Raw genomic sequence first — 10103 nt, forward strand, 5'->3', positions numbered from 1 at the left:
TTAATTCAGTCTGAAGAAGTTGAGTTTGTATTTCAATTAGTGTTTATTATCAACAATAGTTCAAAACAACGTGCATTATTGTAATAAAACGTGATTTCAACGGTTTGGTAGCTTAATGGTTCAGTAAATTATTATAATTATTATAAACGGAGATCACTCTGCATTTATTTTTCGCAGTAAGAGAACACAACAAACAATAATGTACAAGGGTCCCTGAAAGCACCACGCGCATAAGCAGGAAGCAGAAGCAACGGTCGCCCATCAGCGAAAAACAAGGGGAGAAAAAAGGTCCAAAAGTCACATTTCAGACGAAGAATTGAACCAAAATGATGTTGATAATTTCGCCCTCTGTTATTTTTGTCCTTCTGGCGGCAGGACCGACGGTCCACAGCGGTAAATGTTATTTTATTTTCTCACACGGTCGCTTTTGTCGAAAACGAAACTCGATATCTCGTGATGCTGTAGAAATGTCACTTGTAGTTATTGATATTTTTGTTATTTAACGACTTAGACGATCACATTATGTTTACTCAGCGTTGAATTGGCTCATAAAAAGGCTAAAGCTTAAAATAAGAGCTAACTATAAAAGTCTCAGCTCCTCCCGAGACACGTACGCTGTCTCAAATGGTGCAGTTGTCCCAACACATCTGTTTAAGATAACGGGTCATTTATAACCTTGAAGATAACCCTTGAAGGTTATTTATACCTCAACTTCTGATTAGTTGGAGCAAAGAAAAATCTCAAACATGCGGAACATTGCAGGAGCGGGGCTGGAAACACCCAAGAAAACAACACATACGTTCAAATCTACAGATTATTAAATGTAAATACTGGATTATTAACTATAAAGTATACATGTTATGAATATATGTTAATTTTAAAGACAGTCATAAGCCACTTCTCCTTCATGTCACTTATATTATAAGTAGTCGTCGTCGTCGTCTTGCTCCGCTTATCCGGGTCCGGGTCGCGGGGGCAGCAGCCCAACTAGGGAGCTCCAGACCGTCCTCTCCCCGGCCACCTCCACCAGCTCCTCCGGCAGGACCCCAAGGCGTTCCCGGACCAGATTGGAGATGTAACCTCTCCAACGTGTCTTGGGTCGACCCGGGACCCTCCTGCTGGCAGGACATGCCCGAAACACCTCCCCAGGGAGGCGTCCAGGAGGCATCCTGACCCAAGTGGTGCTCGCTGTAGAACCACAAAGGCGGAGCTGCACCAGAGTCAGCCCAATTCCTTCCAGTTGTCAGACTTGATAGCATTCTGGAACCATATAGGGTGTTATAGCTAATATCATCTAAAATGCAAGTTTGAGGACGGAGTTGAGAAGTTAATTGAACCGTTTTTGTAAAGGTTCCATACAATTAAAAATCTAAATTTTGGAACTTTTTACCATGTTATATTGTCATTTCCTCATAAGAAATACGCCAAAGCCATTTTTGGCCTCATTCACACATTTTCCTCCCATCTCAGCTTCAATTTGGTCCTCTCCCCCGAAGTGGGTCTGATCTTGATTCTCATATCTGGATATTCTGTGAATTTTCTGACAAATTATTTCTGAAATGACGTCTACTGAGACACCGCTAGAAAAACCATACATCCCATCTACAAAGACACACCGGATGGCACAATTACATGTGACGCCACTTGCTTGTTATCAGACGTAGTGGTGAAGTGGTTATGGAGTCAGATTTGCGCAGGTTCGCCTCCCGGTAGTGGTGCAAACTTTTTTCTTCTTTTCTAGCTACAATTGCCAGTACTGTTTTTAACCATTTATTGGTATACCTTTTAAAATATAATGACTAATGTGTTTGTTTTTTATTTATTCGTTTATTTAGCCAGTGTGAGTCCATTTGTGAGCAGAATTTCAACTAAAATGCTGTTTAGGAACGACCAAATTCAAATAACTTTTAGAGACATAAATTTTTTGCAGAAAATAAACATTACAACTAAAATATAAACAAATTAAATGTTTCAGCTGGCTAAATAGATTGCTGCCGACCCCACCGAGAGTCGAACCAGCATCAGCTGAGGGGAAAGCAAAACTTAAAATTGACGCTCTTGCCAATGGACTACCAGAACACACTAAACACTGTCCTTAAATGCTGATTTACCCCGGTTCTGTTGGAGCGGCTATGGACAGATATTCACTAAAAGAAACCTTTTCATTTCGGGATATATTCAGGCTTTGTCATGTAGCAAGTTATATTTATCTTGCTTAATTGGAGCATAGAACATTGCATTAACAGTTGTAAACTAGTAACAGCCGTAATTCATGCGGGTCAGGTTAGTTTGCGATCAAATAAAATAAAAAAACAGAAGAAGTCAGTGGGCTAGGCTGTTTGCGTGAATGGGCGGGGCTGACTGGTGCAGCTCCGCCTTTGTGGTTCTGCAGCGAGCACCCTCTCTCCTGACCAGATGCCCAAACCACCTCAATTGACACCTTTCGATCCGGAGGAGCAGCGGTTCTACTCCGAGTCCCTCCCGAATGTCTGAGCTCCTCACCCTATCTCTAAGGCTGAGCCCTGCCACCCTACGGAGGAAACTTATTTCGGCCGCTTGTATCCGCGATCTCGTTCTTTCGGTCATTGCCCAAAGCTCATGACCATAGGTGAGGACTGGGACGTAGATTGGCCGGTAAATCGAGAGCCTGGCTTTCTGGCTCAGCTCCTTCTTCACCACTACAGATCGGCTCAGCGTCCGCATCACTGCAGACGCAGAACCAATCCGCCTGTTGATCTCCCGATCCCTCCTACCCTCACTCGTGAACAAGACCCCGAGATACTTAAACTCCTCCACTTGAGGTAGGACCTCTCTCCCGACCCGGAGTTGGCAAGCCACCCTTTTTCGGTCGAGAACCATGGTCTCAGATTTGGAGGTGCTGATCCTCATCAGAGCCGCTTCACACTCAGCCACGAACCTACCCGGCAAGAGCTGAAGGTCAGAGCTGGATGAAGCTAGGAGGACCACATCATCCGCAAAAAGCAGAGACAAGATTCTCCTGCCACCAAACTCGACACACAGCACCACGGCTGCGCCTAGAAATTCTGTCCATAAAGGTAATGAACAGAACCGGTGACAAAGGGCAGCCCTGGCGGAGTCCAACCCTCACCGGGAACAGGTCCAACTTACTACCAGCTATGTGGACCAAACTCACTCTCCTCTGGTAAAGGGACTGAATGGCCCTTAACAGAAAGCCACCCACCCCATACTCCTGGAGCGTCCCCCACAGGGTGCCCCTGGGGACATGGTGATAAGCCTTCTCCAAATCCACAAAACACATGTGGATTGGTTGGGCAAACTCCCATGCCCCCTCCATCACCCTTGCAAGGGTATAGAGCTGGTCCACAGTTCCACGGCCAGGACGAAAACCACATTGCTCCTCCTCAATCTGAGATTCAACTATCAATCGGACCCTCCTCTCCAGTACCTTGGAGTAGACCTTTCCAGGGAGGCTGAGGAGTGTGATCCCCCTATAGTTGGAACAGACCCTCAGGTCACCCTTCTTAAAGATGGGCGCCACCACCCTGGTCTGCCACTCCACAGGAACTGCCCTCAGTGACCACACAATGTTGCAGAGACGTGTCATCCACAACAGCCCTACAACATCCATAGCCTTGAGATACTCTGGATGAATCTCATCCGCCCCCGGGGCTCCGCTGCTGTGTAGTTGTTTGACTACTTCATCAACTTCTGCCCCCGAGATTGGATAGTCCATCCCCAGGTCTCCCGGCTCTGGTTCCTCCTCGGAATGCGCATTGGTGGGATTGAGGAGCTCCTCAAAGTATTCCTTCCACCGTCCGACTATAGCCTCAGTTGACGTCAGCAGCTCCCCATCCCCACTGTAAACAGTGTGAGCGAGTTGCTGCCTTCCTCCTGAGGCGCCGGACAGTTTGCCAGAACCTCTTTGGAGCCAATCGATAGTCTTTCTCCATGGCCTCACCAAACTCCTCCCACGCCCGAGATTTTGCCTCTGCAACTGCAAGTGCTGCACCCCGCTTGGCTATCCGGTACCTGTCTGCTGCCTCTGGAGACCCACAGACCAGCCATGCCCTGTAGGCCGCCTCCTTCAGCCTGACGGCTCCCCGAACCTCTGGTGTCCACCAGCGGGTACGGGGGTTGCCACCACGACTGGCACCGGCCACCTTGCGACCACAGCTAGCAACAGCTGCCTCAACAATCGCAGAGTGGAACAAGGCCCACTCTGAGTCAATGTCCCCCACTGCTCTCGGGACGCGGTCAAAGCTCTGCCGGAGGTGGGAGTTGAAGACCCTCTTAACAGGTTCTTCTGCAAGGCGTTCCCAGCAGACCCTCACTATGCGTTTGGGTCTGTCAGGTCTACGCGGCATCTTCCCCTGCCATCTGATCCAACTCACCACCAGGTGGTGATCAGTTGACAACATCGTTCTTCTCTTCACTCGGGTGTCCACAACATATGGCTGCAGGTCAGATGATACGACAACAAAGTCTATCATCGACCTGCTACCTAGGCTGCCCTGGTACCAAGTGTACCGATGGGCATCCTTATGTTCGAACATGGTGTTCGTTACGGCCAAACTGCGTCTTGCACAGAAGTCCTATAACGAAACACCACTCGAGTTCAGATCAGGTTCCTCCCAATCACACCCCTCCAGGTCAAGCTGTCATTGCCCACGTGCGCATTGGTCCCCCAGCAGGACAATGGAGTCCCCTGATGGAGCACTATCTAGCACTTGTCCCAGGGACTCCAAAAAGGGTGGGTACTCTGAACTGATATTTGGCCCAGAAGCACAAACAACAGTCAGGACCTGTTCCCCGACCCGAAGGTGCAGGGAAGCTGCCCTCTTGTCCCCCACACAGGCAGAGTGTCTTGGGGCTAACAAAAAGCCAACCCCAGCCCTCCACCTCTCACCCGGAGCAACTCCAGCAAAGGAGAGTGTCCAACCCCTCTCAAGGACTTGGGTTCCAGAGCCCATGCTATTTGTCGAGGTGAGTCCGACTATATCTAGCCGGTACCGCTCAACCTCTGCCACAAGCTCCGGCTCCTTCCCCGCCAGCGAGGTGACGTTCCATGTCCCAAAAAACAGTTTCCTTGTCCAGGGATCGGACCGCCTAGGCTCCCGCTTCGGTCTGCCACCCGATCCACACTGCACCGGACCCTTCATGTTCCTCCTGCGGGTGGTGGGTCCACAGTTGGATGAGCCCATGTATCCAGTTCGGGCTGGGCCCGGCCGGGCCCCATGGACGAAAGCCCGGCCACCAGGCGCTCGCTCACGGGCCCCAACTCCAGGCCTGGCTCCAGGGTGGGACCCCGGTAACCCTCCGGGCCGGGTACTCCGACTCTTTGAATTTACATCCATGAAAGGTCCTCTGAACCGTTCTTTGTCTCACCCTTCACCTAAGACCAATTTGTCATGGGAGAGCCTACCAGGGGCACAAAGTGCCCCAGACAACATAGCTCCTAGGATCATTAGGGCACTCAAACTCCTCCACCACGATAAGGTGACGGTTCAAGGAGGAGTATTATAAGTAGTCTTTAGTAAATTGTGAAAACTAATTACAATTCCCCCTCAATCTAAAGAATTCATTCTTAAATAATGTGATTATTATACGATGATCTGGCAAGATATTAAATCATGAGTTAGATATGTAAAGCTATATATCAAACTTGTATTAAAACAAGCTGCCATAGAGTTATGAGGTCATGTTTTTAGAGTTTCCTGTTTCCAGGTAAAGGCGGGGCAATCAGATGACAGGTAGACCATGTGATGAGCCCATCATAAATGTCTAACGGAGCTGTTTATCGTTCCGGTGCGAGCTACAAACGCTCAGAAGAAATTCACCTACATTTTCTTTCAGAGCCAAAATGTCGGACAAAACATTTTGTCAAAAAAAAAAAAAATCAGCATATTTACCAAATGATACTTTTTTTGAAAATGGTTATTAAGTATTTGGGGATAAATGATAATCCGAAGCTCTAATCAAGTGTAATGATACTTGTAACCCTGACAAAGTACATAAGGCATATTTACTTCATTTACAATTTTCAGAACGCCACTCCCTGACCTACATCTACACGGCCTTCTCCAAACCTGTGGACCTCCCGGGTTTCCATGAGTTCACGGCCATGGGAATGCTGGACAACAGGATGATTGACTACTATGACAGCAAAGAGCAAAAGAAAATTCCCAAACAGACGTGGATGTCAGAGCATCTTGGACAAGACTATTGGGATAAAGGTACACAGTCCAGGAAGAGCAAGCAGCAGTGGTTCAAGGTCAACATCGACATCTTGATGAAACGGATGAGACAGAATGACACGGGTAATGTCCAACGATGAGACAATAACTTTAATCATTAAAGTGCAATTTATGTTTCAAAAATTATCTTGCATGAGAAAAATAAATGCTAAATATGAGTGATTTTAGTGAGAGGTTTCCAGTTGTAATGTTGAAGTCCTGTCTTCCCTGAAGGTGCGTTTTTTGGGTGTTTTGATCATTTATTTCCTGTAGATACCCACGTTCTTCAGTGGATGCACGGCTGTGAGGGTGAGAGTCAGGAGGATGGTACCATTAGGTTCATCCGTGGGATGGACATGTACAACTATGACGGAAATGACTTCCTGTCCTTCGACGATCACAACCAAGTTTGGGTAGCTACACTTGATGCAGCTAAAGAAACCAAGACAGGGTGTCCGCGGGGTTTTAAAAAGTATTAAAAAGTGATAAATAAAAATAGTCAAATTTAAGGCCATTAAAAGTGTTAAATTTGGTCTCAGAGGTATTATTTTTTCCAAATTAGGTATTATTTTTTCAGACTATCAGATGTCGTATTCTCAACATCGACATAGAAATATATTCCGAATGAAATGTTTTGAACAATTATAAATAAAACGAGCCGATTATTTGCTCCTCCCACTTGCGCTGCCCTGAGTTGCAAATGAAGCGCTCCTTACAGTGTTGCCAACTTGGCGACTTTGACGCTATTTCTAACAGCTTCTCAGACCCCCTTCTTGACTTTTTAAATCTTAAAAGTACCAACTACCTAGCGAACACCTCAGAAACATCTCTGGTAACCCTTAGCTACTTTCTGGATAACTGTCGTCGACATTTCCTGCAAGTTAGCTAAACACTCCGGACCGTTCTTCAGGACATTAGGAAAGGGAATGATGTAGTGATGTGTCAGTCGCTACAGAAACAGCTCTCAGAGTCGGCTCCCTGTTGGAGTAACCAGAGTGAGTGACACACACACCGCACCTGCGGACTCCTGAGCCGATAAAAACGGCTAAATGTGCGCGTGCGGCACGTTAAACACATGTGCAGCTTGCCCCCGATTGTCGTGAGACCGGGTTGGGGGGTGGGGGGTGCAGCTGTGGTTGGGACAATTATTACATTAACTGATGGACTTGTAAATAAATAGTTTATAAATAAGGTAGAAATAAGTTCCTCACGCTGATAAATAACTAATCTCTCTGAGGACACGGTGCTAGTGCACTCTCCTACAGCACCTTGACACGACTCAATAAATGTTATGCAAAATTTAGTGAACATCAATTTGCATGTATTTGTTATAAATGCCACTGTATAATTCTTGCTGTCAGTATTAGCAAGATATTGGTATTTGGGTCTGTACTGGTTAGACTTAAATGAGTTAAACCAAGGTCTATAGCCCTTGGGTCATAAACTAGGAGCTATAAGTATATTGGTCTTTTTATACTGGGAATCAGGAGTTATTTTAGTGATCATCTTGTTTCTTGTTTATTTTTGCCCTGATTGTGCCCTGAGCAGTTTTATGACTGAATAAAAATAAAAAAATAAAAATCTACATAAATTGAAAAATCGTATTAAATAATCGAGATCTCAATTTCAGTCACAATAATCGTGATTATTGTTTTTGCCACAATCGAGCAGCCCTACTTAAGCATATCCGGTCACATAATGATGACGTCATATTCAGTGGTCGTTCTGCATCATTTCAGGCCTCGTGGTCAACTGTCTGAACCGCTGAAAAGAAGTGCCTGGCTTATTGTAAAATAAATATGTGCAATACGTTGTCAACATCAGTGAGTCTCTAAGTCTATTCTTTTTGTATGTTATATATGTTAAAATATGTGTAAATAGGTCGCTGATTAACACATGCAATTTAGTGTTGTGATGGTTTTAAAAAAATTCTGAAGGTAGTAAAAAAAAGTATTAAAAAGTAGTAAATTTTACTTAAGGATTGCTGTATATACCCTGCAAGAGGAAGTGGGATGATGTTCAAGTCCTGAAGGAATACACCAAGGGTTACCTGGAGAAGGAGTGTATGGGCTGGATGAGCAAGTTCAGGGACTACGGCAAAGAGCAGCTTCGAAAAGCCAGTATGTATAAAACACAACAAGTTACTGAGTTTTAACTTTTAGTTTTGACAAAAAAATGTATTTAGATGTAGTTAACATCCATATTTGTTTCCAGGTAAGCCTGATGTGCACCTGTTCTCACAAAAAAGCAAGAGTGAGAAGAACATTATCTTGACGTGCCTGGCCACTGGCTTCTATCCTAAAGACATCATCCTGCAGATCAAACGAAATGGTCGCATCCTTACTAAAGACGATGGACTGGAGACGTCTGGAGTTCGTCCAAATGAGGACGACACCTTCCAGAGGAAAGACCGTGTTGAGATTTTGAAGACAGATATGTCCACTTACACCTGTGAGGTTCAGCATCCTGGCTCCCTTCTTCATGTTCAAAAGGCCTGGGGTAAAAACGACTCTCTTTTCTGTCATTTGCAACCATTTAGTTTCATGAGACAAAGTTCCTTCAGACTGTGTGACCTTTGTGTTTTAATCACAGGTCCAGTTTATAAAAAACTAGCAAAATTAATTAAGTAATTTTTTATCTAAATTCAGTTTTGTTTTATTAATTGTTTTAAAGTAGATATTTTAATTCTAGAGGTTTTTAGAGGCAAGATGAATAAAGTTAAATTACAAAATACTGAAAGAGATCAGACAATGAAACTAAAACTCAATATTTTCTTTCGTTCAGATCACGCTCTGCCTGTGGAGGACGGCAGCGCACCCATTATTGCTGTTGTTGTTGTAGCAAGCTTTGTGGTTATCGGAGCCATTGTGGGATTTGTCCTTTATAGGAGGAAGAAGTGCAGAGATCGTAAGTTACTATTGTTTTATCATATCATGTAAGAGAACACAAACATCGGTAATATCTGAAAATAAAGTAATTTTTGAGAACCTCAAGGTTCCTTTACAGATGTACAAAAGCTAAAATATAAAACTCGTCCAATATGAGGTGCAAAGGTCTGTGTGATTTATGGTTTTTATGAGGTGATCAAAGATCACTCCAAAATAGTAAAACTGAATCACTGCGAGACCATTTATTTAGGGTTTATTTTAGGTTAGTTCCAGTTGATATTTTCTGTATCACTAGATGGTTTGTGTTCACGTATCAAAGCCAAGATAAAATTTAGTGTTTTTTATTTTATTTTTTTTTTCAAATGATAATCTCACTATTTTGTCTTCCTTGTGTCATGTTTATCAAATTGGAGTGGATTCTGTGAATCAGCATACTTTTAATACATTTCTTATCTAATTAAAAATCGTTAAATGAAAGTTTTCAAGTTTTATTAAACTGGTCACTTGTATAATTAATTTCATTTGTTTTCTTTATTGACAGCTTGTAACCCGAGTCCAAGTAAGTGCTCTTTAATTTGGCAGGTTCCTAATTTTCTTTTTCTTCTAAATTATTTTATTCTGCTTCAATCTTTCAGAAAGAAAAGGTGTGTTAACCCCAGATTCCTCTACAGATAGCTCTTCAAAACCCTCTCCAGCTTCTTCTTATCTCAGTGTGAAACGTAAGTACACCTATATATGTTTTGCAACTACTATAATTTTTCATTCATTTATCTTCTGTAACACTAAAGTCAGAAAAAGGGAGCTGGTGTCTAACTCCAGTAATCATAAGGTGAGAGGTATTTGACACCCTGGTACAGATCTCTAGTCCATAACGGGGACAAAATGGAGGCAACCAGTCAAACACCTCAGGAAAATCTAGAGTAAGAGTGACCAATTATAATCAGAAAAAAAAAAATTAAAAATGGCTTCTTAGTGTGACAAAGAAAATGTTTATTTATAG

General features: G+C 43.9%; 1 protein-coding gene across 4 annotated transcripts in view; it reads left to right on the plus strand.

Annotated features, from left to right (window-relative positions):
• Positions 1-102: 102 nt before the first annotated feature.
• Positions 103-10103, plus strand: part of LOC107394430 (H-2 class I histocompatibility antigen, L-D alpha chain) — a 23348-nt gene continuing 13347 nt past the window's right edge. Inside the window, exons 1-8 of one of the 4 annotated variants that reach the window (XM_070547642.1) lie at positions 103-393; positions 6027-6299; positions 6489-6524; positions 8195-8335; positions 8430-8714; positions 9000-9122; positions 9645-9662; positions 9739-9822. In XM_070547642.1, coding sequence (XP_070403743.1) covers positions 327-393; positions 6027-6299; positions 6489-6524; positions 8195-8335; positions 8430-8714; positions 9000-9122; positions 9645-9662; positions 9739-9822 — 1027 coding nt within the window. In that variant the 5' untranslated portion in view covers positions 103-326. Of the gene's footprint in view, positions 394-6026; positions 6300-6488; positions 6525-8194; positions 8336-8429; positions 8715-8999; positions 9123-9644; positions 9663-9738; positions 10079-10103 lie in introns of those variants that run through there. The other 3 variants (XM_070547643.1, XM_070547640.1, XM_070547641.1) reach the window with 3 other exon arrangements.

Source organism: Nothobranchius furzeri, chromosome 19, assembly GCF_043380555.1.
Source record: "Nothobranchius furzeri strain GRZ-AD chromosome 19, NfurGRZ-RIMD1, whole genome shotgun sequence".
Classification (NCBI taxonomy): Eukaryota; Metazoa; Chordata; class Actinopteri; order Cyprinodontiformes; family Nothobranchiidae; genus Nothobranchius; species Nothobranchius furzeri.